At 52.6% G+C, this 27,644-nt stretch overlaps 1 protein-coding gene across 1 annotated transcript; it reads right to left on the bottom strand.

Annotated features, from left to right (window-relative positions):
• Positions 1 to 3,033: 3,033 nt before the first annotated feature.
• Capn15 (calpain 15) lies at positions 3,034 to 26,953 on the bottom strand. The gene is made up of 13 exons (XM_005007340.4): positions 26,703 to 26,953; positions 15,587 to 15,874; positions 8,179 to 9,643; positions 7,304 to 7,512; positions 7,019 to 7,202; positions 6,727 to 6,950; positions 6,114 to 6,239; positions 5,878 to 6,030; positions 5,340 to 5,501; positions 5,024 to 5,253; positions 4,772 to 4,938; positions 4,457 to 4,635; positions 3,034 to 4,390 (listed from the first exon to the last, which is right to left on the bottom strand). Exons 2-13 carry the CDS (start codon positions 15,760 to 15,762, stop codon positions 4,213 to 4,215), a joined length of 3,453 nt encoding a protein of 1,150 aa, XP_005007397.1. The 5' UTR covers positions 15,763 to 15,874; positions 26,703 to 26,953; the 3' UTR covers positions 3,034 to 4,212.
• Between the last annotated feature and the right edge of the window lie 691 nt (positions 26,954 to 27,644).

Here is a 27,644-nt window from a genome sequence, read left to right as displayed (position 1 = left end):
GGGGCAGACCTGTCTCAACTTCTCAGTGTTGTAGCCCTAGCCAGGATAGGTGTGGGTGGAGGCACAAGCCATGGAGGCAAGCTGGACACTTCCACACACGCACCCAGAGCTCTGCCTGAAGCTTGAGACTAGATGTATTTGCATCGGCAGCAACGCTAGGCCCCCGGGGGTGGTCGGCATCACATAGCATGCTTACCTATGGCTCTTATCTGCCTTACTTAAGGGTGCAGGAACTGGGACAAGACCTTCAACCTGGAATACCTGGGCTGTTCTTGGGACCTTCTGCTTCTTGCCTCAGCCTGGCGACTGCTGGAGGTACATGGTTGAGGGCCTGAGGGACTGTACCTATTGAAGCTATAGACTATGACAGTATGAGGGAGCCACAGCCAGCACACAGTAGGAATATGAGTAGGGAGATGGGTGACTAGGCAGAGACTTGAGAGGACTGGGTAGCTTGGCTCACAGTGCACACGTAGAGCTTGAATTCAGAATTCTCCACGACTCATTGGTCAACTGGGGCTCAATGGGGCTGCTCTTTGGTGTGACTCAGATAACTGGCAGGGGCTGAGGGGCAGTGCTGCAGAGGGAGTGAGTACCCTATCACAAGATCATGCAAACTGGGGCATAAGCCTCTTCATTTATAGAGAGGCAGCAGCATGCTGGTGGGATGAGGCTCAGGCTGCCCAAGCCCCCACCCAATTTTTGAGCCTGGCACTGGTTGAGCAGTGCCTGGGGCCGACAGCAGCCATATGTTGGGAAGAGTTGCTGTGTGCGTTGCTCTGCGGCCCCCAGGGCCGGCCTTCCTGGGCCTGTCACAGATAATTTTTCTCGCCTGAGTGGCAGGCTGGTTCGGGTGGGGGAGTGGGGGACTGTTAGCTGGTTTCAAGTCCAGGGCCCCCACAGCCCTTGACCCCAGGATTTGCCTGTCTTGGGGCAAGTCCTGGTCTTGGCCTTGAGCCCCCTAGTACCTCATTAAATGCCCTCCCTGCTGTGGTCATTCTTGCCCAGCTCAAGGTTGGTGGCCCTGAGACTAACTCTGGCCAGTCAGCAAGGGACAGACCTTCCTAGTCAGATGTGGGTGGCAGCCAGGGGTCCACACTGGGCAGCCATGTGCCCGGGGCAGGCAGGAGAGGCCAGGAGCACAGCCCTGTCAGCCCAGCGCCCAGAGCTGTGTGCAGGGAGGCAGGGAGGCCACAGCTAATTTGTACACTAAGTGCTTCTGACAGGGATGCTTCACAAGTGAGAATGTGCCACCGCCCGCCCCAGGAAGGCCATGATAGCTGGCAGCACCAGCAATGAGGACTGGGAGGGGGTCATGGGAGAATAGGGCCAGCCCAGGCCAGGAAATAGGGACTAGAGAGCCACTGACAGAACGGTGACATTGTCAGGGTGACTACAGGAGACTGTTGAAGGGTTGGGGGGGGGCCTTCAGCAGGGGAAGGAGGGGACCCCTGGCAACTGTCCTTCTAACACCTTGCGTTCACTGTCAGCTGCAGTGACGAGTCCTGTCTGTTACTCTCTTGAGCTTTGTGACCCTATGCTCAGGACAGTTCACACTATTCTCTGCAGGCTAAGCTGAACCCCAGGTGCACTGCAGTGGTGGCCCAGCTGTCTGGCCGGGCTGTTGATGTCAAAGTGGATGCCATTAGCTCCTAAGGCTGGGCTGGTCACCTCCCCTCTCTATACACCCCAACTGCCTCCTCCAGACCTCCCACTCTAACTGCACTAGACCCAAAGAGCTCCAGCTTGCTGTCTAAAACTAGCTTAAAGATCTCACTGAAGGCCTGAGATTTAGCTCAGCGGCATAAGCACCTGCCTGGAAAGCCTGAGGTTATGAGTTTGATCCTGGGCACCAATAAAGAAAGAAAGAAAGGAAATTAAAAAAAAAAAAAAAGATTTCACCTGAGTGTCCCCAACTCCTCTGTGGAGCCCTCTCTCCATTCATACCCACTGCCTGCTAGGGCCAGATTGTGTGTGTGTGCATCAGTTGAGTGGGAGAATGTGCAGCTGCAGGCCTGTGTGGACACTGGAAGTTCCTTGTGTGTATCTTGCATTCTGGCCCCCCCTCCTGGTTTGTTCTGGGGCTGGAGGCCACAGAGGTCAGAAAGGGTGGGTGCTGGTAGGGCCAGAAGGGGTCTCAAGAAGAGCCCAGGTCTGGGATGTCCATGGTACTGAGCATGGAAGGTGCCAGCTCTTACTAGATGTGCAGCTGATGTGGTCTGGGCTCTACCCCACAGAAGGTCCAGCCTGGTGAGCAGTAGCGGGGGGCAGGGCCAGTGCGCTGTGGGCTCAGGCGCTGTGGGCTTCGAGGTGAGATGTGTTATGGCAGCTGCCCCGCTGCCCGAGGCCCGCCTGGAGCCAACACTGCTGGTGGCTTTAATTGCTTTCACATTCGATGGGCTGGCCTGTGACAGGCCTCTTACAAGGAGCACTGTGGCCGTGCCCCCCCCCCCCCGCCCCAGCCCTGCTCCGCCCAGGAGGCATCCTCCAGCCCCAAAGGGGCTTGGGCTGCAGGCCTGAGGGGACTGAGCAACTCAGCATCACCTGTGACACAAGGCAGAGGCCCAGGCTAGAACAAGACTGGGAGGGGAAGCAGTGCAAAAGCAGAGTAGGAGTAGGAGCAGAAGCTTGAGTTGCCATTCCACTCTGCCCTGCTCAATGCAACTGCTCCTGCCTAGTGACTGATGGGTTCAGACAGGGTCCCAAGACACAGGGAGGGTAAAACTACACACACACACACTGTTCTGTCTGCCACAAGGGTCCTTTCTGAGGTTGCAGTCTGGCCCCAGCCTCTGCCCAGCCTGGATGCTTGGTCCTTCCTGACAGCATTTGCCCAGCCTTTCCCCTGCCCCCCAGTGGCACATCTGAAGTTGATCTTGGGGATAACTACACACATGGTCACTATCACAGGCCTTGGTAACCTTAGGTACAACTCTACCATGGAAATCCCACCTGCTGCCTAGGGAGATGGCCCTTGAATAGTCAGTCTGCTTTTCTACAGGCCCAGATCCTAGGAGGAAAACAGGAGCTTCCTTTACAAAACAAATCGCTTTTATTTGGTCCTTGGAGCCTGAGTGGAAACCGCCCATGGAGTCCTCAAACCAGGAAGGGACTGACAGCTGAGAAAATGGTCTCTGTTGGGAGAGCTGGCCATATTTACAAGGTTAAAAATATTCACAGCTCAGAATAAAAGGAGGCCCAGAGGGGAGAGGGGAATGCGTTTCCAGATGTAAAAGCCTTACAAACCCCACAAGATGCGAGGGCCTGTAGGACCATGGTGGCTGGGTAGGGAACCCAGGAAGCTGGACTTGGACATCCACGTGGCAGACAAGGAGATTGGCTTCAACAAGCAGTGAGGGGATGCCAGGCAGGTGGGTGGCTCAGTTCCCTGGGCTTCTTGAGGGGAAGTGGCTGCCCTGCCTTGTGCCTGTGATGGCGCTAGGGTTCCTCTCTGTGGCTAGGTGAAGGCCATAGGATGAAGCTGGCCCATGGTTCTACTGGACCCTAGCCTGGCCAGCCACAGTCTAGGTTGTTGAGGACAAAGCACCCCACAAGTAACAGGACTGGCCCAGCTCCCAACTTGCTGCCCTGTCATGGCTTCGATCCTAGCAGGCGCTCCAGGAATTGCATAGTGTCATGGGAGGGGCCCTGGTCTGTGGCTACCAGGCACCCACCTCCTGGGATGCGCTGCTCAAACACCAGGGCTCCAGGAACCCTGTCTGTCTCTTCCAGGTGGGAACCAGGATCTGGGGAAACAGAGAGGCTGCCTCCCCAAAGCCACGGGTAGTCCTGGCTCTCACTGCAGAGTCCTAGCCTCTGACCCCCAAATTTGGTTTTGTGAACAAAGCTCCTGGCTACCTTTCCCTGGCAGGAGATGGCCCATGTTTATGATGATGGGCCAACCTGGTTCAGACCCCACTGTTGTTGGATGCTGTCCTTGAGGCTGGCAGGTCATGGGGGCTAGCATGTGGCCCACCTGGTTCGAGGTATTCTGCTTAGTGGCTGGGAGCCTGGGCTAGGGGCCTGAGGGTGATCAGGGAAGGGGAGGAGTAGAAGGGCATGGGAGAGCCCAGGGGGAGCTGTGGCTGGCGGTTCCCTGGGCAGGGGTCCTGAGATTCTGGTTCAAGCGTCCTTCATTGGGGTCTCCCTCATAAAGTGCATCTGGGGGACAGGTGGGCAATCTGCACAAGCCCCTTTGCAAGGGCGCAGTGGTCACAGCGGCCGGGGACCATGTAGGCCGGCGACCTCAGGTGTGAGAGGGGGGCTGTGGGTGCCCTTGGAGGCTGTCCAATCACTGAGGAAGGCCTGGGCTGCCTTTCGGTGTGCCAAGCGGTGTGTGATAGAGAATCCAGCGTTGCCCTCCAGCTGGGACAGGATCACCAGGACCTGCCTGGGGGAGGGGGATGGTGAGGACCCGTGGGAAGTCACGGTTGGGGGCTGGGGCAGGGATACCCACCTGTGCAGAGGTGGTACACTGTCCTGGGTACGTAGGCTGCCACGCGTGGACACCACATTGAAGCTGTCAGTGCAGTCACACTGGACATGCAGGTAGGACCTGGGGTGCCGGTTCTCTACCACCACAATGAGCCCAGCCCAGCCATGTGTCAGGTAGTAGCAGGTCATGCCTTCACGACCCTAAGCACAGGTGCCATATATAGGCTGGGGCCATCCAATTACATAATGAAGAACTCCACCCACCTTGTATATAGGCTCCACCCACTTTATATATAGGCTGGGGCCACCCACCCATAGGGTGAGGAACTCCACCCACCTCATGTCGTTCTCCCCGGCTCTCAGTGAGCAGGATGATGGCATCAGCCAGTGTGGTTGGCTGTGCCTCCACTGGCTCCACCATGACCAGTCTTGAGCTGTATACTGCAAGCACGTGGCCAGGCGGCTCAGGGATGCCTCGGGGGACCCCTGTTGAAGGGCTGGAGGCTGTAGAGGGAGCATGAATAAGGGAGCTGGCAGGTTTCTCAAATGGGGAGGCAGGCTTGGACCTGGGGTTTAGGGGGGCTGTTACCCTGTGTGGCAGGGGGCCCTGGTGGGGCAGGGCTCCAGTGGTTGAAGGCACAGCACACCACAGCATACTCGCCAGGTTCCAGCATGACATCACAATTCACAAACTTCTTCACAGCACGTTTGCTGTGGGCCAAGAGGCGACCCAGACTCAGGCGACCACCGCTGCCAAAAGTGGCCCGGAACACCAGGATGCACAGGTCTAGTAGGTGGCTGTCCACTGTGTCTGAGCGCCTGCAGGCCAAAGATGGTAGGCCAGTGATTTATACGGTTGTAGCCATGGGTCTCAGCCTAGCAGAGCCACCTTGTCCATTGCCCACCTGCTGCCCTCCTGGAAGAGGGCAAACTCCAGCGAAGCACGTTCCAGCACAGTGAGTGCCGTGACTCCTACAGGGCCACTGGCAGAGCTGGGGAAGCTCCCCTGCACCCGTACCTCCTGCCAATCTGAATGTATCTTGCAGATATCCACGGAGTCGAAATACCTGGATATAAGGATAGGTGTACTGATACTGCAGCTCCTGGACATGGTCCCCATACCTGTGGGCGTCTGCTGCCTGGCTCCCAGCACTGGCTCATAGGCCTGTCTGTGGGTAGTCTTGGTCTTTCCCTGGAAGCCCTCTGGAAAGGCTCTTCCTGCCAGGAAGTGTTTGTCCTGGTTGTAGCTCCCTGAATACCACCAGAGACACCAGGCCCAGGCTTCCCTGTGCAGACTTCTTGGATTTAAAGGGCAGCTCAGGAGCTGTGGTTCAGAGTCCTAGCAAGACCTAGGATACACAGAAGCTGTGCTGATCAATGTTAGCAGAAGGGTGGATAGAGTTTCCCAAGTACCCATGCATAGTAGGTCAGGGTGTGCAGTACCTGATGAAATCACTGTACTCCATCCAGAAGACACCCTCACTACTGCCTCGTGGCATCAGCTCACCCCGCAGGTGCCCTGGCCAGTGAGGCCACTCATCAGACCAGCTGCCATTCCAGGAGAAACGGCCCCAGGGGTTCCGGAGTCGCAGGAGCCTACAGACCACAGGGTGGAGGGCCAGGACTGCACAACATTCCTACCTGCAACCCCACACTTGACCACAACCACCAGGTCCTACCTGGAGCCTTGAATGTCACGGACGTCCAGGATGGAGTAGGCATGGCGGGGGCGTAGGCCCAGGCTCTCATAGGCAGCCTCATCTACCTTCATGTTGCCTCCCCCACAGGAGGCACCCATGAGGAACCTGTGCAGCAGAGTGACCTTTACTGACCAGGGTGGGTAGGGGCTGCAGATGGGGACCTTCCTGCCTACAGGGGACACATGCTCAGTGAGTCTGGGCCCAGTCTTCCATCCTGGACCCATCTGGGGAAGGTGGATCCCAGGGTCTGCAACCTTCCACAAATTCTCACCATTGAGGCTCAGAATGCTGACCAGGTGGGGCCGGTCTCAGATACCCTCCCCATTCCCACAGAAGCCTCAGTAGGTTGTGAACTGGAGGTAATAGTCACTGGCTCTTCCTATAGGCCAAATCATGTGTGGTCTTCCCAAAATGTCAGCATTGGTCCCACCTGGACAGATGCCTGGCCAACTCTTTAGATTGTAGCCAGTCTGTGCTGGAGCACCTTGTAAAACTCTGTGAGGGTCAGACAGCACTGCCTCCTGCTTTTCCCACCACTCACTTTGCCTCTCCTCCCAATGCTGCAGGCCTTGGCAGCACCTGCCCCTCTTACCCAGCCTCCTTAGAACTCAGCATTTTGGCCCAGATGAGGTCAGTGTCAACAGGCTCCTCTCGGGGGTTAGTGGAGCTGACCTGCAGCGCCAGGCTCTCGCAGGGGGCGCCAGTGAGTGTGGCCAGGCCTTCGATGGCGCGCCCTGCCTGGAGGGCAAAGTAGGAGCCATGCAGCTTAGCCAGCGCCTTCTCGATGAGAGCCACCCACAGCTGCTTCCGTTGTGCCTAGGGAAAGGCTGGAGTCACAAGGCAGCCCCAATTTGTCCATCCCACCCTACACCCTATGGGCCCACCTGCGAGAAGAGGAGAAAGCCAGCTTCATCGCAGGGCAGCATGTCATCCACCAGCACTGTGGTCCAAGTGCCATCCTTGCATAGCCGCACCTGGTAGGCACCTTCCACACATAGGGTACGTGTGACCATCACCGTCTCGACTAGGTCGGGCCGCTCAGCTAACACTGCCAGTGCGCTCAGGAACCTGTGTGGACCAGGTGGCCTCACCAGGGGACCATGGCCAGACCAGTGGCCTCCCAGCCTTCACCAGATTTGCTTGGCCCCGGGCAGGTGCCTAGAGCTCACCAGCAATTCCCCAGTAGCCCCTGTAGGATGTCTGAGGGCCGGAGGGTGTGGAAGACGGACCATGGGGTGCTGTGGTCCCTGAAGACGGAGCAGTTGATCTCATGGGGCCTTAGCCACTGCTTCACACGCTGTTGGACGCTGTCACCCATAGGGAAGCCCACAGATGCAGGCCCAGGGGGGAAGCTGTCGTCTACAAAGTTCACGCTGTTCTGCAGGGATCATAGCCAGACACTCAGCCTTGGCAGGGTATACTCAGGTCCAGCATGATCTCCCAAGATGATCCCACCTTCTCAGGAAAGACTCAGAAGGATGGGTAAGGTCTACAAGTGGTCCACAGACTCAGAAGGATGGGTAAGGTCCTACAAGTAAGTGGTCCTGCACCAACACTGCAGTTGGTGACAGATCAACTGCAACAAGTGTGTACCTGGGGAGAAGGTGTAGCCTACCAAGTGAGGGGTATGGGGTCTTAAGGAGGCCTGCTGCCACTGCGAGGCTCAGGGGGGGCTAGAGCAGCAAAATATAGCAGCACTGATAGGCCCGTTGCCCTTGCCGGGGGAGACTGCCACTGCTTTTCCACCGTGTTTCAAGGTTTTTTTTTTTGGTCTTTTTCCTTTTTATCAGTACCAGGGATCGAATTCATGACTGCCTGCTTGCAAGGCAGGCGCTTATGCTGCTGAGCGAAATCCCCAGCCCCTGTGTTTTAAGTTTTTATACTGCCCCTGGCAATCCCTCTCAGTACTCCTCTCTCAGCTCATACATCTGAGGGTGTTATGGACATTCCCAGGCAAGGGGATATTATCATACATCTTGGTGACTAGCAGATACCAGTAGTCTAGAGGATGAGCTTGAGTTCAGGTCAAGGAAAGGCCACTCACCTCCCGACAGAAAGCCACTATGTTCTCCCAGAGAGCCTTGGCCTCGCCCTCGTCTGTCTGACGCCGCTTCTCCACGTGCATGCTTTCCCTGCGCCTCAGAGGTGTGGCTCCCCGGCGCTGGACCACCAGCAGCTGGGGAGTGTGGCAGGCTGCGCAGTGTTTGGCCCGGGGTGTGTTGAGTAGGGTGCAGGCAGGGCAGGCCCACTGGCCTGGGCGCTCAGTTAGAAGGCGGGCAGCCTTGTGTGCTAAGGGACACCGTCCACAGCTGCTGCCACAGGGACCTGGTTTGTTGGCACCACAGTCTGGGCAGTGGGTGGGGGGCTCACCATGCTCCTGGAAGCCATGTAGCTTGGAGCATCCACAGGCTGTGCACCTGGGGGCTGCCGTTGGGTTCCGGAGTGTGCATTTCGCACAGGCCCAGGTGGTGAAGTCAGGGCTAGAGGGGCTGGCAGGTGTATAGCGTACGGTGTCACCGGTCAGGTCAATGACATCACTGCCTGGAGTGGGGCTGCAGGTCTCACCATGGATAAGCCTGTCCTCTGGGACTTCCTCCTCCAGCACACTCAACCTCTTGCCTGACAGAAGCTCTGCAAGGCGGGAGGATCCAGCCCCAGCCCCAGCCCCAGCCCAGCCTTTGGAGCTAGTGGAGGGTGAGGGCTGAGCAGCCTCAGGCACAGGTGGATGCAGCTGAGGAGGAACCTCCCTGCGACTTCGGGGCACAGGGTTGTTCTGTAGGGTACATGAGAAGGGGCTGAAGGGCGGTACCCTGGGGGGTTCCTGGTTAGCAGAATTTGGAGCTTGGCTGGTAGAGGGAGGGTCAGCCTCAGCATCTTCCCCAGGAAGGACTGGCTGGGTAGGGGTGGGTACAGCATGGAAGCCTGAGGGGGCCACTACCTCAGGGACCACCAGTGCTTCTGGAGGGATCCTAGGCAGTGACAGTTTCCGGGGGCCCCCACAGACAGAGCAGGAGCTGGCCACAGGTGTGTTGTGCAGGGTGCAACGCTGGCAGGCCCAACCACTTCTGGGTTCTGCCCCTTCCTCTGGGTCTTCCAGCTCCTCTGCTTCCCCCTCCTCAGGGCGCCCCCTGGCTGGCTCCATAGCCTCCAGTCCCACTGTCTGTACTGGGCCAGCCTCTTCCTTGCAGTTGCCTTTTGGCTCCACAAGGACAGTGGGTGGCTTGGGCAGAACCCCATTGATAATGGGCAGCAAAGTGGCCCCACGGCCAGGCTCTGGGGTGAAGCCGCACACCTCGCAGGCCTCCTTGCCCAGGAAGTTCCGGAATGTGCAGCGTGCACAGTGCCATTTCTGCTCCTCCACGCTGAGCCGCAAGATCTGGTCCAGGTCAGGCTTGTGCCGGGGGGCCTCGCAGATGGAACACTGGCGCTGGCCGGCTGGGTTCAGGAAGGTGCAACGTGCACAGGACCACTCCCCCACCGTGGCCATAGACCCGGGTGAGTGTGTGTGGCTGCAAGGGAAGGCCCTGGTCAGTGAGACATCTGTGAGGCTGTGGTCATGATACCACCCTATCACGAAGGACAGCTGGGGGTGAAGGAGCTGGTGAAAACGAGAATGTGGTCAACTCAGGTAGGTAGGGGGGCTATTAGAGATAGTGTCCAAAGTGTCTACCCAAGGTCAATCCCAAACTCTGGCCTCCTTGCTCATTAAGGGCATGGTTGGCTCCTAAGCCCTAAACCTAGATCTGGATGAGCCTGTGGCAGGGTAGTGATAGGTCCTAGGTAGCTGCACAGAGCCTGCCCAGGAGGATGCCTGAGGGCTCGGCTGGTGATCAGGGCCAGAAGGCCTGTAATTCTTGTTATCCTGAGGACAGGATACATGGTCCCTCTTGGGTTTCAGGACAAAATACAGAGCATAGTATGTGAAGGGGAGGCAGCCAGCAACCCCAGATCTGGGTGAGTTACTGGGCCTCTTCTTCCTGAGTAGAAGAGGAAGTGTTGGGGCACAGGGGAACAGGCAGGATTCACAGCAGGCAGGGGCTTTCCAGGTCTTAAGGAACCTGGAGTAGGATGAGGCTGGACTGGGGAAGGAGGTCTCTGTACTCCACAACATTTCTTCAACTGACTGTGACTTGGCCTGTAGAAAAATCAATTGTTCTGTATAATAAGCCACAAAGCTTATATTTCTCATCCTTTGGGTCAGGAAGAAAGAAAACTTGCTCTTCAGGAAGAACAAAACCCCGAAAATCTCCCCAAGCAACACAAATGGTTCCCTGGGCTGATTCTATTAAAGGCAGGCAGAGTGATACTTGGCCCACATGGTGGATGGTGTTGACCTGCCCATGGCCGTGTCCACAGTGGGTAAGGCCTGAGTAGACAAGAGGACCTCTGAAGAACCCTGGGGTAGTGGAGCATATGGTGCACTGGACCTAGGCTTCTATGCTTAGAAAACCCAAGGAACCTGCCTAGAAATCCTGACCTCTCCCTTTCCTTTCATGCAGAGAAGGGCTCATGTCAAGATGCAGAGCACAGCACATATCCCCACAGAAACATGTGCACACATGCTTGAGCACATGCCTGGGCAACTGGTTTCACTAGCACACACACACACTTGGCAGCACAGCCCAGCCAGGCAGCCAGAGGGGCCTGTGTGGCCAGCGTAGTGAACCTGACTTTCACAGCCCATTTCCTAAAAGTCTCCAGAAAGAAGACTCAGGCTGAGATGGCTTTAGCATGCAACAACTGGCTGTCCAGCAGAGGTGGCCCAAGCCCTCCAGGACATACCCTGCCTCCATCTCAGGCCCCAGACTGAGAGAAAGAATCTTGAAAATGCTGGGAGAAAGAGTTCAGGTTCCCATGCCCACCTGAACTGGCCAGGGCCTTGCTTAGGCTTGGGTAGATTCAAAGCATCACATCTGCTGGCCCAGCCAGTACCTGGGAGGACATGGGTTGAGGGACATGACAAGAATCAAAGCTCTCCTGATGCATATGGCAAATTAGGAAGATTCTGTTAGCATTTCAGAAGGTTTAAACAAAAATCAATTCTTACAAATCAGATTTGGCCCTAGGAAAATGGCCAATAGGGCAGAAGGGCCTATGGGAGAGAAGGCCAGTTGGGACTAGGGACTTTGAGGACTGGCCCCCTCCACATCACGTGGGCTGGAGTGGAAGGGGCTGAGGGGCAGTGACCAGGCAGTCAGGAGACCTAGTACGGCCCCAGAAGTCACCTTGCTTGGCTCACTTGCTTTGATGCATCTGCTGCAGGACCTGTGAGGGGACCAGGGGCTCAGAGTGGTGAAGCCCATGAAATAGTAGCAGGCCGGGGCTGGGGATTTAGCTCAGCGGCATAAGTGCCTGCCTTGCAAGCAGGCAGTCGTGAATTCGATCCCCGGTACCGATAAAAAAAAAAAAAAAAAAAAAAAAAAAAAGGAAAAAGAAATAGTAGCCAGGCCAGACACCACCAGGCCTGTGAGTAAAATCTCATGTTAGGAGCCCAAAGACTTAAACTGATGTTCTGCGGAGTTAGCAAACCCTTCTGAAATTCTTGAGCTGGGGTACAGCTCAGGGCAAAGCAGTTGCCTAGTATGTACAAGGCTTTGGGTTGTATCCCTAACACTCAAAAACAAAAACAAATTAAAATGCCCCTTCAGAATTCTCAACAAGATACTCTCACATCTTGCAGTATACAAGGTCAGACTAGAGGCAGCCATGCTGAAGACCCCAGGAACAATTCTACTTTTCGAGGGACTGGCTTTTGGTGAGGGAGACCAAGGCAAGGACCAGAAAATCTGGCACAGGACATCTCTGCCCTTAGTTTCCTGGACTTGGAAGGGAGGCTGTGAACTTATGGGGCAAATAACAAAGCTTATCTGAAGAAGAGAGCAGTGAGCACTGAGGCGGAAATTAAGGCCACCGCATCCTGTTATGACAAGAGGGCCTTCTCTTCCTGAGAAAGTAAGCCAGCAAGTAGTGTATCATTCAGCACCTTAGTCAAAGGCTCCAGACCTCTGGGGCTGGGCAGCCAGTAGGCCACACCAAGGGATACTGGCCATACCTACTAGTTGTATAACCTGATATCTTATCTTCCAGCTTTATACCCTGGGGACCGGGCTGATTTCACAGCTGTCCCTGTGTTCATAGGTCAACTACATGCTTGAGGTTTCTACCTCATGCTCCCAAGAAGGAAAGTACTTCCTCTAAAGTTTTTCTTGGCCACTCTTGAGTGAGGAAGAGCCAGGTTACTCTCTCTGAGGATGGCCAGCTCTCCAGGGTAGGGTATATCCTTCCTGTCTCTGTCCATCAGCAGCCAACACTGAACCAACTGCTCACTGATGAGGTAGCTGGTGAGACATGGAGCATGGAGCTTCTGTCCATCATGAAGCAGTGGGGCAGAGAGCACAGGCACAACACACATGGGTCTCCTTGCTTAAGTGGCCTGTGAGCTACACTTTACCCATACATGCAGGCTGCCTGAGGGATAGTACCTGTTCTGACGGTGTGGTGACAGTCTAACAGGCATGAAGCCAGTGTACTCAGCTCTGCAGAGTTTCTGCCCAGTGCCTTTCCTAGCCTATCAGTGCCCTTTCATAGCTGGGAAAAGTCTGCACACTGTTTCCCATGACTGTACCTCACTGCACTGCAGTGCAGTGTGGGTGAGAGGGTCCTATAGGGCAGCCTGGTGTGGTATCAATGGCTGCTCTCCCTGAAATCTGTCAATCCCAGCTCATCTCTACTCTCTAGTTGGCTGTCTATGGACTCCTCAAGGTTATTAACAGCACTTTCTCCTGCTTTCCTTGGGGGCTACCTCTCAGTCTCTGTGTGAGACAGTAACAGCCTTAAGGCGTAGGGCCACTTGAAGTGATGGAACAAGCCAGGATTGTCAAGGGCACAGATAACAGAGGGTCTGGCAGGAGGCCGGTGACTGCTGTCACCAGGAACTTTAATGTGACTCTGCAATGTGAGAACCAAATCCAACACATGCACATACCATCAGAGGGACATGCGTGGCAAATCCCACAGGACTTGCTCCTCACTTGTACCGATCCAAGGCTCTAGTGTTCCTCACTGTGGCCAGAAAATGTGGCCATCACCACTCTTCCTGCCAAGGGTCTCAAGGAAGACAGGGAAGACAACTATTGTATGAGTCCCCAGGGAACAAATATACTAAGCTGTCCAGAGCCTGTGTCCTGGACAGGTATTCTTAAGGTTTGTGATACCAGCCTAGGGACTAACAAAGAAAGGCTGAGCATCCTCAACTCCAAACAAACAAACAAACAGGGAAAAAATATATATTCATTTCTCTGTATTCCCTTCCTCCCTTTCTTTCTTGTACTAATGGGGACTGACCCTATTTTAGAGTAGGTTGTCTACCACTGAGCTACATGCTCGACCCTCTCTTTTCAAAGTTCTGTTTTAAGATAGGGTCTTACATTGCCTAGACTAGCCTCAAATTCGCAGTCTTCCTGCCTCAGCCTCTTGAGTTGTTGGGACTACAAGTGTGGGTCACCATGCCTGACTTACACTGCTTGAATTTTTACTAAATGTATGGAATTTCTTTTTTTTTTTTTTATCAGTACCAGGAATCAAACTCACGACTGCGCACTTGCAAGGCAGATGCTTATGCCGCTGAGCTAAATCCCCAACCCCTACGGAATAATAAAAAAAATTATACTAGGTAAAATTTTTAAATGTGACTTGAAAAATATAATTTTGGATTTTTAAAAACCTTGAACTTTTATTCGGGGCTGGGGATTTAGCTCAACGGCCTAAGCACCTGCCTTGCAAGCAGGTGATCGTGAGTTCGAACCCTGGTACTGATAAAAATGAAAAAGACAAAAAAAAAAAAAAAAAAAAAAAGGAAAAAAAAAACCTTGAACTTTTATTCCACACATCAAAGTAGTAAAAAATTAAAGTGGCAAACTCACTCACCTGTCTGGCAAGTGTGTAGTGACACTCACTTTAGGGCACTGCTTGCCACTGTCACTCTCAGAATGTAGTCCAGACACAAACAGCCAGCCTCTGGGCCCGGTAATTCTACTCCTAACAATTTTTCCTCAAGATATATACAAGTAGAAGTTTTTAAAAATGTGGATAGTTGAAAACACAAAATGCTCAATAACATTATGTATCAGGGAAATGCAAATCAAATCAAGTTAGACACAACTGTGTATCCTCTAGGATTTTTAGAGTCAAAAAGACAAGACACTAACAAGCACACTCAGGATGAGAGACACCACACCCCCACCTCCACGCTGTTAGCAGAAATGTGAAGTAGTGCAACCACTTTAGAAAGCACTGTGACAGGTGCAATGAAAGTCACATAAATCCTAATGACTCTGTTCCAGGGATCCAGCCAAGACAAATGACAACATGCATCCACGCAAAAACTTCAACATGAATGTCTACAGCAGGGTTTTTTGTAAAAGCCAATTAAAAACAAGCCAAATGCCCATGACAGGTAAATAAGAGGTGGTGTATCTTTACAATAGAATACTATTCAGTCACAAAATGGAATGAAATTCTGACACATTCATAACATGGATGAACTCCAAGGGCGTTATTTTGAATGAAAGCAGCCAGACCCATAAAGCCACACATTGTATGATTCCCCTTATGTAAAATTACTAGAAAAGGCAAACCTACAGACAGGTAGCAGGTTAGTAATTGTCTGGGACCAGGATAGGAAGGCAGTGACTACAAACAGGCAGGAGGATCTCTTTTAGGGGTGCAAAGATGCCATAAACTGGCTCATGAGGATTTCTGCTCAAAGCAACAAATAATTATACTAATAGGGGAGTTTGTGATGCTATGCCACATCTCAATAGCCATTTGACAAGACACATGGAGGTGTTCCCTAGAGTAACCAAGTATGGAGAGAACCTGTCGATGTACTTTTGACACTGGCCATCCTAATTGATCTCTGTCCTCCCTAGACTTAAGCTCTATTGAGGCTCTCATTCACTAGGGTAACTGTTAGGACTCTGGACTCTTCCACAGCCCAAAGACCCCCCTCCTGTCCTTCATCTGTCAGGAGTCCAGACCTTATGTCAAAGCCATGTGAGGATTCTAGTCTCCTGTGTGCTGCCCACAGCTCCATGCTGGTCCTCTCACCATGCCAGCAGATGGCAGACTGTGGGAGTCACAGTCACATGAGGGCTGGGGTCAGCAGCTTCCCTGATCCAACAGGGTCTCTAGGCAGCTTTTTCAAGGCAGGAGAGGCCAAGGCAAAGAAGTGCCCAATGGTGGGCAGTGCTGACATACCCTGGTCTAGTAGGAGGGGTCTTATTTAGTCTAGAGTGAAAACAAGCTCTTGTACCTCGTAGGGAATAAACTGCCAGAAGATTCCAAGAAACAGGCCCCAGTCCTAAGCAAACACCTCTACCAAGGAGAGATACCCTGAAAAAGAGGCCTCTTGCCCAAGACCCCTCTGGGGCAGTCCCTCCCCACCCTCTTACCTGCGGGCCCGGGGGCGTGGGTGCTGCCTGGTGACCAGGGCACTCCCCCAGACAGGCGCCCCAGGGCCACTCCTACACCAGCCAGCCGTTGCTGAGGGCCCTGGGTAGGGCAGCCCCCTAGGGAAGCCATGGTCTGACTCTGTCTCGGTGGCCAGGGAGGAGGCGGAGCTCCCCATGGCCTCCCTGACAGTGGCCACGCTGAGAGCTGGGCCTGGTCACCTCTGGCCGGCAACACTCGAACGGGAGCATGGAGAGGCAGAGTGCCCACGCTGGAGACAGGGTGGCTGGCTGGTCAGTGACATAACAAAAATAAACAAAGAGAGAGAGAATAAAAAGAGAGAAAAAACAGTGTGATCACAGAGACAAAGTTCCAGGCCCTGGGAGGGTTCCCAGCACGCTGAGCAGCCTGTGGTAGGACAAGGGAGAACAAGATGCAAGGACCCAGGGTTCAACTCCAACTATTCAGTGCCATGGCTCAACTCTCACAGCCAGGCTCACAGCAGGTAGAGGTGGTCTGAGGTTTGCTCACAGCGCACCAGGCTTCCAACAGTGCACATCATCCCACCCTGCCACTGAATACTCAGTAATACCCTTGCCACTTGTGTCTGGTTTTCACAGGTTTTTTTTTTTTTTTTGTCTTTTTGAGACAGTGTCTCGCACTGCAGTTCAGTGCAGTGGCCTTGCGCTCACTTTGTAGCCCAGGCTGGTCTCGAATTCCCAATGATTTTCCTACCTCAGCTTCCTGAGTGCTGGGATTACAGAAGTGTATCACCACACCTGGCTTTTCACATGGGTTTTATTCCTTAGTTGGAAAAGAGATCACACATTTTTGCCCTATTATAGAAAAAAATGCATGGTTGTTTAACCGCAGGAAAAGGAAAAATGAAGGGGCAAAGGGTATGCTGGTGGTTTAGTCCTCAGAAGGGTCTCAGAGAAAGGAAGTTGAAACCATCAATGGCTAACAGAAAAACATAGGGGATTTGGGTAAACTGTGTTTTTGGAAGCATAACATCCAATCTTGCAAACCTAGCCATTCAGTCTCCCTTCCAAAGACTCGTACTTCTAGGTGACTAGGAAGAAGCACAGCCTGGCTGTGGTCTAGAAGATAGACTACCTGCACACAATAGGAGAGGCAGTCCTTCACCCCTGGCCAAGGAGGCAGAAACCAAAGAAGGCCTGCAAGTGGCAGTCCTGGGGCAGGAGGCTGATGTGCATGGATTGCCTGGGTTACTAGGACCCCAGTGCCAGGGCTCTGGGCCGAGGTGGGCATCTAGGTTGCATTTCTCACTATGGCCAGTCCCAGTTCCCACCTCTGGACCCACTCTTACCCACCAACAGCCCACCCTAGCTTCTCTGTAAGTCCCTGGTACACTGAAGCTGGTATGTGTGGAATTAGGGGGCAGTCCCAGATAGGGGGACCCCTCTACAGCACAAATGGATGAGCTGGTGGCTCCTTTAGGAGTCAGCACCTAGTCAGGTACAGCAGCACATCCCTGTGTATACCCCAGTGATTCCAGAGGCTAAAGCAGGAAAACTGCCAGTCTGAGTCAAGTCAGGGCAGTCTGTCCCAGGGTAACTCAGTGTGACCCTGTCTCAAAATAAAACAAAGGGGGTTAGAAATGTAGTTTAGTGTAACCTGAGTTCTATCCCCAGAACAATACTGCTTAATCTAGGGGTTTTGCTTGTTTGTTTGTTTTTTTGGTACCGGGGATTGAACTCATGACCTCATACTTGCCAGGCAGGCGCTTATGCCACTGAAATCCCAGCCCCAGAACAATACTGTTTAAAAAACAAAATAAAAGCACCTAACACCTGAGAGGACCAGTAGCACTGAACCCAGCCCTTCCCCAATACCCCAGGATATAGGCCCAATAGTTCTGTACCCTCTTGCCATCAGGCTTTGATTAGAACCAGCCAAGTCTCCCATGCAGCCACAACATTCACTGAATGGCCTTCTCATTCCAAGTGTGAAGGGCTGCTTTCTCCCACAGGCTGGTTGTGATGGAGCACCACTGGCCCTGAGTCCTATACCTGCTCAGGCCTCTCCCACAGGCAAGATGGGCACTGAACAAACACACTGTGGTCCAAAGCAGGGTCACAGAGCACAGACTAGCCCACCAGCCAAAGTCCATTTTACATATTTTAGTGGCTGAGGACAAGGGGAGAAGAAAAGAATACAGGAGGTTAAAATTACATAAAATTCAAATTTCAGGGTCTACAGGTATTTTTACTGGACATGGCTCCACTCATTTGTTTACATGTTGCCTATAGCTACTTTTGGAAACTGCCTAGGTCAAAAGTGACAAGTGTTTCCTATCTGGCTCTTTATGCAAGCCTGGCTGGCTTAGGCCAGAGCAAACCAGGCAGGTTCAGGTTTCCTAGAAGGTAGGAGAAGTGGTAAAAGGCCAGGTAAGAGGAATCTTTGTGTAACTCAACATATCTGATATCACTGTCAATGTGAAATCCAAAGGACATTACTAAGATACTGTGAGTCCAGGTCTCTGAGCTATATTTGCTGGTTCATCTCAATATGAACATGCTACTTCTTGGGACACAGGAGCCACATGTGCTGTAATTTCTGCAGGGGGCAGTTTGGTGCATCAGCTGCTGTAGTTGCAAGGGTTCTGGCCAGAGGCCCAGCAAGGTACAGTCTCTAGCTCTAGTCCACATCAGCCAGGTCACTCAAGATACTTGCCTCTTCTATGGTTAGTTTCAGTGCTAGAACAATCTCTGTACTACTGAGCCCCGACACACAGCAGCCTCCTACAGGAGGCATATCCAGAGTTCTCCCCCTATAATAGACTCTTATACACAGTGGAGTTGTCCATGAGGCATAAGTTGCTAACAACTGTGTCCAGAGCGCACCTGTGGTCAACAAGGCAGCTTGCCTGCATTTGTGGTAAAAGCAAAACAGTGTACCTCCGGGTCCACCTGCAGCTTCCCTGACCGGGCACCATCACCCTATCCTAGAGGAAGACATCTACGTGTTCAGTGCATGGTGAGGTGTGCTACTAAGAGTACAATCCAACCCACATAGGCCCTCCTTGTTCTTCACTAATCCCCTAACAGGACCAGGGTTGAAGTGGCATCCACTACATGGAAGATAGTCAAGTTTGACCTACCCTCTGCTGAGCTGGACCCAGCCTAGAGAAAATGATCCTGAAGGGAAGGGGAGGAGATCTTCCAGGAGGGCAGAACAACAGTTTCTTCCTGCTAAGTGCTCAGATGACAAGGAATAGGGAGAGGAGGCCAGGAAGAACAAACATTTCATGAGAGAGCCCTGAAAGCCAACCTTTCGGGGCATTCAGGGCACCTCTGGGATGGTATCACTCCACTATCCATACCTGCTCCCATCCCCCACAGGAGTGGTAAGGAACCCTACCCAGGCTGGGTGAATCCTACTTTTTGCCTGGGTTCCTGAGAGAAGATTCCTCTTTCTGTTTTTTTTTTTTTTTTATTATTATTTTATTTTTTAGACAGGGTCTTGCTCTGTAGTTCACATTGGTCTTATACTCACTATATAGCCCAGGCTAGCATCAAACTTGCAGTGATTCTCCTGCCTCAGCATTTTGTGTGCTGGGATTACTGATGTGTGCCACCATGCCCAGGCTCCTCTTCCTTGTGTTAGCCTCGGATCCTGATTTTACCAGGTAGCAACAGGGAAACTTCCTTCTTGGGTGTACGTGGCAGCCCTCATTCTGCCTTCACCCTGTGGCTGATGAGCCCATGCATGGTGAACAGCTGTACCAAGGCTTCATATGCTTTTCTTGTGGAAAGGAAGGGGCCTCTGAGGGAACAGAAGGACCCAGCAGCAGCCCCATGGAATCTTGTTCTTGTGGCTCTGGCTACTCTTCCACCAAAGAGGTCACCACACTCAAGTCACTGGCCCAAGGACCCTGGGGATAAGCCTTATTTAAGCAAGGAAGGCTGGCCATCCCAGGTCTTCTCATCCCAGGGCCTGAGCACACAGTAAATAAGGGTATGTCACAAGGGTAGGGGCCATAAGGAGCACTGACATGGGCAGGTTAGTCCAAATCCCATCTTGGGTTTATATTTCAATAATCTGGGAAGACAGATCTTATAGGAAGCAGCACTCGGAGGCTTCTCCCCAGATAGAACATGAGGGTAGAGCTTCCCACAGAGCATGGCATGGCTCTGGCCTCATATGACAGGCCTGACATCCTGCCTGAGGGCCAGTCTCTCCTGCAGAGCCTGGTAGGATAAAACTGACACTCCGCCAGTGCCTCTTGTACCTTCACTTGTGTGCCCCCATACTTGATCAGCAAATATCTATTGCTCTGCCACTACCAGGCTGTTTCAGGTCTTTGGATGTGGCAATCAGTGATGCTGAGAGGCTCCTGCCACAGAAATTCACTTCCTCATAGCTGTATGACACACTTCAGAGCCAGAGAGCACTGTGACCATACTATCTCCCAGCAGGAAGGGGCAGGGTACACTGAGCATGATAAGGTGCCCGTTTCTAGTTGGGCCTGGTGCACAGGCCGTTAATCCTACCACTAAGAGGCTGAGCCAGGAGAATCACAAATTTCAGGCTATCCTATGCAATTTACCAAGACACTGTCTCAAAATAAAAAGGACTAAAAATGTAGATCATTGGTAGAGTGGTTCCCTATTTTAATATATGTGTTGCTAAAGTGAGTATGTACAGTGCTTCCCTGACAGGAGTAAAGCCCTGGGTTCAAATCCTAGGACTGCCTCTCAGGCCAAGGGAAGGGACTCCCTGCATCACTGTCACACCCTGAGACCCAAGGACCAGGTCCTCCTCTATTTTCATCTGGGAACTGCTGCCCTAGTTTAAAATGGGGCAGTGGCCTAGATCTGGCCTCAGGGAAGTGTGGGGGTGGCTGCTACTGCTCTGCAAGGAAGATGCTAATTAACCAGAACACCACTGGCCTGGCTTAGACCTGGCTGAGGCACGCCCTGCAAGCACTTAGAGAACAGCAAGGTGCCCAGGACAAGAAAGATCTCCCTTAGGACTTAGTGTGGGGTTTGCTCTAGGTCAGAAGGCCAGGTCTTGGTGGTAACATCAATACCCTCTCTGCCCTGTGTTGCCCTCCTGGCCCTATCCTTGGTTACCTCTGCAGGTGGATTACAGGTGCTAGTCTCAACAGCCTATCCAGAACAGAGACACTCAAGCACATCTCAGATACAAACTCCAGGGTACTTCCTAAGGAGTTGGTTCTGGAGGCCATTATGACTCTTCTAAGTTAAAAAGCCTATCCAAGGGCTGAGACTACCTATTGGTGTATGTTGGTGCTGCCTGCCCCTTACCTTCCAGCCCAGGCAGACTGACAGTATCTTCTACACCAGCCAAGGTAGAATGACTGCTCCCCAGGACTACAGGATGCCTCATTACCAGAAAAACAATCTAAGGTTAGCATCGTGAACTAACCAAGAGAGGCCCTGTCTCATCCTCAGCTCATAGGGCTTTTGGTGTGTCTAGGCAAAGGATCCTCTTGAGTGTTCTTGTGTGGGAGTGCCCTGGCCACAATGCCTGCTCTTGCACAACCAGGCTGAGCCATGTGCCACTGACCTGCTAACTCATAAATGAACACAATAAGACCCCTGTGCCCCCTCCCACTTGCCCCTGCCCAAGCGTGACAGCAGATCATGTTTCCCTGCTGTGACAATGCCTGCCTGCCAGGGTCTACTTGACAAACCTTAAGAGGGGCCATCCCCTCTTAAGCACCAATCCCAGTGTTACCTCCACCCAAGACAGATACAGGAAATAGAAGAGAAAGAGGGGGCAACTTCAGTCAAGCCTGGCACCTATGGCTACTCCTCACTCCCCAGAATTGCACTCACCAGACCAGGAGGTTGCCAGTCCAGACATGAAGCCAAGAGCAAGCTGATACCTGAAGACTGCTGATACCAAGGCCACCTTCTGGGAAAATAGCCTGAGGCAATGAAGTTTTGGGCAACTTCAAGGCCCAGTCTCCAAAGAAAAATAAGAGTTGGTGACATAGCTCAATGTAAAGGCCTTAGGTTCAACCCTCAGTCACGTACACACACACACACACACACACACACACACACACACACACACACACACAGAGGCTGGAGATAGCATGAAGGTCTAGGTTCAGTCCTTAGTATGCATACAATAATTACAATAAAATAAAGTTGGGGCTGAGTGGGGGTATCGCTCAGTAGCATGGCACCTGCCTGGTAAACATGAGGTTCTGATTTGATTTCCAGGTCCAAAATAAAATAAAATAAAACAAAATACCTGCACATAGAAGGAGACCTGTGCCATAAGGGTAGCACAGGCTTAGTTAGCACCTCCATTGTCCTCATCTAAGGCCCCCAACTTGTCCAGCCTAATTAAAAGGTCCATGAGCAGCCCTGGACTGGCCATGACACAGAAGGGGCTGCTCAAAATTTTGTTTTGTCCTCCCTCAGCCTGAAGAGAGGCAGGCCATAGGCTAGCACCAGCCAGAAAGGAAACGGGTCCTCAGGAACTCCCAAGCGAGGTGCCCAAATGATGCAGGAATCAGGGTAAACAGCCAGAAAGACATTAAGATTCCCTGGACCTAGGTCCTGGTACACTTACTTGAAAGCTCCAACTGCCAATAGGCAACCACTGCTTCCCGCTGCATGGCTCTGCTTTTCTTGGTACCACTTATCACACAAAAGGAGCCATGGCAGGAGAGGCACTCAGATGTTTCCATCTTGTTCTTCCTGGCCCTGTGTGAGACCCACTGTAGCCTCTTGCATGCACTAAGTTGTTATCCTCCAATGTGACCAACCTCAGCAAAATGAACCATGGAGGTTTTCCTCAAAAATAAAATGCCCACCTAGGAGCCACATACAGGAATAAAATCCTTGGGGTCCAAAACCACAAAACTTCCTGCTAACAAACTCAAAAAGGAACATAGCCTGCCCAAAGCCCCTCACTCTATCAAGCTGAAACTAACACAAGAATGTGCTATAAAGAGGCTTTCTTCAAATTCCAGATTGGTCAGTTTTTGCTGAGCACTTTGTCATCTGCAAGCTACCAGTTGCCAGCTTGAGCGTGAAAGTCCAGACCCAGGGCTGGGCCACCAGAACTGCATGGGGGCTCTGAGATCCTCAGACTCTTCTCACAGATGAATTATAGAGATCCTTGGAGCTGGACTCTGAGGCACCTGGTGCTCTGTGGACAAGAGGACTTTCCTGAAAGGCTCAGGAAAGGACAGTCTGAAGAACATCCATAAGCCAGTTCTGTTGGTGGCAGGGAATGGGGTGGAATCACTGTATGGCTTTTGTCTGTGGAGTTGCACATAACCTTAATTATGTATCATGAAAAGGGAGATTAAGTTTTTCAAAGTGGTACTGTCAGGGAAACAGAAACATACTTTGGATTTCATTTTTTGGTTCATAAATTCACGTTTAATGTGGAATACTATTTCTAAGTTATTTTAATATGGATGAAAGAGTACAAGAAGAGTACTTTTATTTTTTAAGCACAACTTTTTTTGTTTGCCAAGTAACAACAGGAGCAGCCCAGGCCCAGACAGACTGAGGGCCCAATTGGTGGCAGAACGGAAGCACTAAGTCCTCCACTAGCCCCAAAGAGAAGCCAAAAGGAGTTGGAGGAGTGTAGGTCCTGGCCCAAGAACAGTCCTCTTGGCACTTCCTTCCTCAGTGAAATCTAGTCTCCACACAGCTGCCTCTCCAATAGGGCAAAGGGTTCCAGAAAGCACCACACCTAGTTGTATTTCCCTTTAAAGGGAGGTAGGATATGGCAAGGGGCAAAAGGTCTGATAGGTTCAACTTGCCTGAGTGACTCATTCCAAAGGGCCTTTTTCAAGGAAAGTGGAGGACACTGTAGGGAGGAAATCTGTCTGCAATGAAGCATATTTGCTCCCAGAGAGTCAGGAAGCCACAATGTCTGTCTATAACCAATACAGTTATACTATGACATTTTCAAACAGCAGCTATCGACCTGTTTTCCTTCTGATATTCCCAAATCCTTCCAGATACATCCTCCACCTTGGCTTCCAGGAAGGTATGAACAGCAGCTCTTGAAGCTTCCTTGGCCTCGGCTGAGACACTGGGTGTGGGAGGCAGAAAAGTGATGTGCATTTGCCAGAAAAGGCAGGCAAGAGCGAAGTATTTGTCCACTGGTCTTTTGACATGTAGACTTCAGTGAGCCCATCTGGTGCCCCATGAATCTTTGCAGGAATGATGGCTATACTGGAGCTTCCCATGTAGCAGCTCCCACAGAAAAGCACAAGCAGACTGCCTAGGGCAGTAGTGGTAAACCTATGACACATATGCTGCAGAGGGCTGTAAAATGAAAGCTCTAAACGGTTCGCCATCACTGGCCTAGAGCCTTTTAGCTCATTTTAGGGCCCTACACTATTCCTAGCTGAGTCTCAGTAGTGGGCTAAGTATCCCTTGTCTTCCCACAGCTCCTGTTCCCTGCTCTCTATTAGCCTAACTGTAGGTCCTGTCCAAGAAGCACCATGTCAGCTATGAGCCCACATATTCATCATGAAGTTCTTTTATAGCCATTCCTGGCCCACATAATAAGTCCAGCCTCAACTCACAGCCTTCTCTGCCTCCTTCCAGTGACACTTATGCAATGGCCATAGGTCAGGAAGTATCCTCCTTATTCAGACTCAGAAACAAGCCAAATGGGTCCAGACATCTCTCTTCCACAAGAAGCTTTGGTGCTACCTTTTTGGACTATCTTACAAGCTCCCCTCAGACTTCAGAACCTAAATGGCTCACAGTTGCCTGCAATAAGCAGCTAAGGATACTCACAGGCTACCTGTTTGATGCAGGGCTACATGTAGCTGGGCACAAGGCCTACTGAGAGACCAAAACAGGTCTCTGCCCTCTAAGCACTTATATCCAGCAAGAGAGATGTGGAGAGTATGAGTGCTGTCAGTAAACTCCTGGGGTGGGGGACAGGGACATTAAATCTGGACTATTTTTGGAGAACAGAGGATACAGGTCAAGTGGCTCCACACAGCCGAGGCACAATGGGAAGAAGGGAAGGGTATGGGAAGAGGGGCAGGTCAGAAGGTAGAGCCTATATCCATGCTGAGCAGTCAAGAAAAAAAGTGAGTGCTTTAGGATAGAGAAACAGAATCACACTCCAGGATGGTCTTGCACAAGTACTGTAACAGGCATGGACAGGAACCAGTGGCCCAGGCAAGTAAGGAGGTGTGGCAGCCCAGCAGGAAGGAGAGCCCCCTTAAAGGCCCCAGGGAGGGGTGTCTTTCTTCTGGGTCTAGGCTGAGGAGACTGATCAAACCACAACTACATGCCCCACTCCATCATTTCAGCCTCACAATTAAAGATGAATGTGGATGTGACAAGTCACTGATGTTCCTGGACTTTTATAGATACAATATGCAGGGTCCAAATTGCTTTCACTTAATAACAGTTTACATTCTGAGTACCTGTCCACACTTGTCACACCAGAGAGCCAGAGCACTAGGACAGGGGCTACTCTGCCCCAAATGGCAGTGTGGACAGCTGCCCTCCTTCTGGTCCTTTCCCGGACAGCTCATGAACATCATGTTGTTGCAGCAAGTCTTCAGGGCAGCAGAACCCTTCTTTCCAACTGCCATGTATGAGGTACTACAATGAAGTAGTCAAAGGCAACCTTGTGAATCACAAACCTGCCTTGGTTTCCCTATCTGTAAGAGGAGGACTACCAGATACCAAAGCCTGGGAGAGGCAGAGAAAGAAAGGGGCCAAGAGGACTTGCAACAGGCAGGCCCTGATGTGCAGAAGGTTCAGCCCACATCAACAGAGGAACTGCAACCTTTCCTATAAGGCTTCCACACAGATGCAGGCTCAGGGGCCAGACTTTTACTGCTCTAAGACTATGCTTAGTGGAAGGCCCTTATAAGTCCCTGTGAAGTCTGTAGCTCCAAGTCTTGCACCCAGTGAGCTTGAACTTGCCTTCCTTAAGAGCTTGAGGTCACTAAATTGTCTGCCATAAAAGACCTCGGGGGATTTTTAGTTGAAGGGACAGAGTGGGGACAACCGCATAGGAAGCATGGTATGCAACCCCACTGTCAGGCTGGCATCCTGCAAGATCTACTTCCCCACTAAGTGACAGACCCATGGCTCCGTGTCTATCTCTTGCCCCTATTCCTGTTTGAGACAGTCACTCAGAAGTGGATGAGCAGAATTAACTTATCCTTCATTCTGCTTTGCACCTGTGACTCAGTGGGCAGGGGGATCCCAAGATAGGGGACCACAGGCCCTATAGGCTCCCAAACAAATTGAGATTCTCCCCAAGGCTCACCTCCCTGAGTTGCAAAATCCCAAACACCTAGGGTTGTTTTTGGGATTCTGGTATCTGTGGTGTGGTCACAAGCTCTGGGAACTAAGGGAATTAAACATTAGCCCAGCAGGGTACCATGACTACTCAACAGGGGGTCTCTGGTCAGGACAAGAAGGGCACCTTCTGCACCTAGCAGGAACGCTGGTTGTCAGGAGCCAGCCTCTGTAACTTCCCCACCCGCTGAGAGGAACAGGGAAGAGGAAGTGTGGGATGGCCAGGGTAGAAATAAACGATGCCCATTGCCCTCTGTACATCACTCCTAGGATCCCTAAGCAGCTACAGTAAATGTGGAAAGTCCTCCTCAACACATGCCCTGGTGCAATGTATCAGCGTTTAACCTGGGAAAAAAGGGCACTCAAGGACAAGGAGGCAGGGAGACCGCCACCTGTGTCCAGGGCACCTGGGCTGGCGTGGAGTGACCCATAGGACCAAGCACCAACAGCCTCAAGAGTCTATACCCTACTGCTGCCAATTTGCGGTCTGGGGCCCTATCCCCAGACTGAGCCTCTCAGGTCCCTGCCCACTAGCCCCCCAGGCCCAGCAGCTCAGTCTGAGGCCGCTGTCCACAAGGCTAAGTCCCCCCCCCCCCAGGCCGCCGTTCTTAGGCCGAGGCCCCCACCCTGACAACCCTACTTCACCATCCCAGGCTGCTGACCCTCAGGCCGAATTTTTTGGGTTGCTGCCGCCCAGGCCAAACCCTTCAGTCTGGAGCCACTACTACCCAGGCCGAGGCTCCCCGGACCTGGGCTGCTGTTCCCGAGACGGAGTTCCGTGGGTCTGGGGCCGCTCCTTTTTGGTACTCACCTCTGAGAGCTGCGGCGCCTCCTTAGCGTCCGCTGCTGAGAGGCGCCTCCGTCGGCTGATCCCCAACTTCAACAAGAGAGGTGCGGCCTCACTCGGCTCCAGCCGTGCTGCCGGGACCAGCACGCCTCAGCCGCGGAGCACTTGGCCCGGCCTTCTTACGCCGCCTCCGTAGAGCCCGCCGGGCACGACTCACTTTACGCCACCTCCGTAGCATGGTGCCCTGCCGGGTCTCGCGGTTAGGGTGCGTCAGCGGCGCAGGCGGTGATGGGAATCGCGTCTGGACTACTACTCCCACAGTCCACGCGGCAACGCGCGAAGCCCGCTGGGAGTTGTAGTCACTGGGTGAAGCCATCCCTCCGTTCCCTCCACACACCCTCTATTAGGGACGTGCTGTTAACGGAGGGAGCGCGGGGGGCAGATAAGACTGGACTACAACTACCAGAGTTCCTTGCGATGTGTATAAAGGGCGGGCTCTCAGGAGGAGGTCCGGCAGCCTTTGGGCTGGGTCTGGGGTCTGCGGTCTGGAGTCGGGTCCAGCTTACTCCAAAGCGAGACTAGGGATTCAAGGCGGGGCTATGAGTCCCACTGCTCCTGGACCGGATTGGGGGCTGGGAGGTCTAGTTGCAGAGAGGTCAGGGCCATCCGGATTGCTTCCGGCCTCTCCCAGAGCCCTCCTAGATGTCTTGCTCTGTTAGCTCTTCCTGGGCTAAGCGATCAGAAGCAGCAGTCCTGCAGATCGGCTAGGATCTGAGGTACAGCCTCATGAATCACAGTGTCACTGGGAATGACTTGTCTGGGCCCGTTTCCTTGGCTCAAGAACATCTGCCTTCAAACTGGGCCATTCCCCTCCCCTAGTCCTCTGAGCAGACCTTTAGAGCCCCTTAGGTTTAGTGTCCCTTTAGGGCCATTTGGCTGCCTGAGGTCACTCACACACCCAGAACT

The sequence above is a fragment of the Cavia porcellus genome, unplaced genomic scaffold (assembly GCF_034190915.1).
Source record: "Cavia porcellus strain 051 isolate PalLab524CR breed Dunkin Hartley unplaced genomic scaffold, mCavPor4.1 scaffold_16, whole genome shotgun sequence".
NCBI classification, from domain to species: Eukaryota; Metazoa; Chordata; class Mammalia; order Rodentia; family Caviidae; genus Cavia; species Cavia porcellus.
Note: the sequence above shows the minus strand (reverse complement) of the source record. Positions and strands in the feature narration are given on the sequence as shown.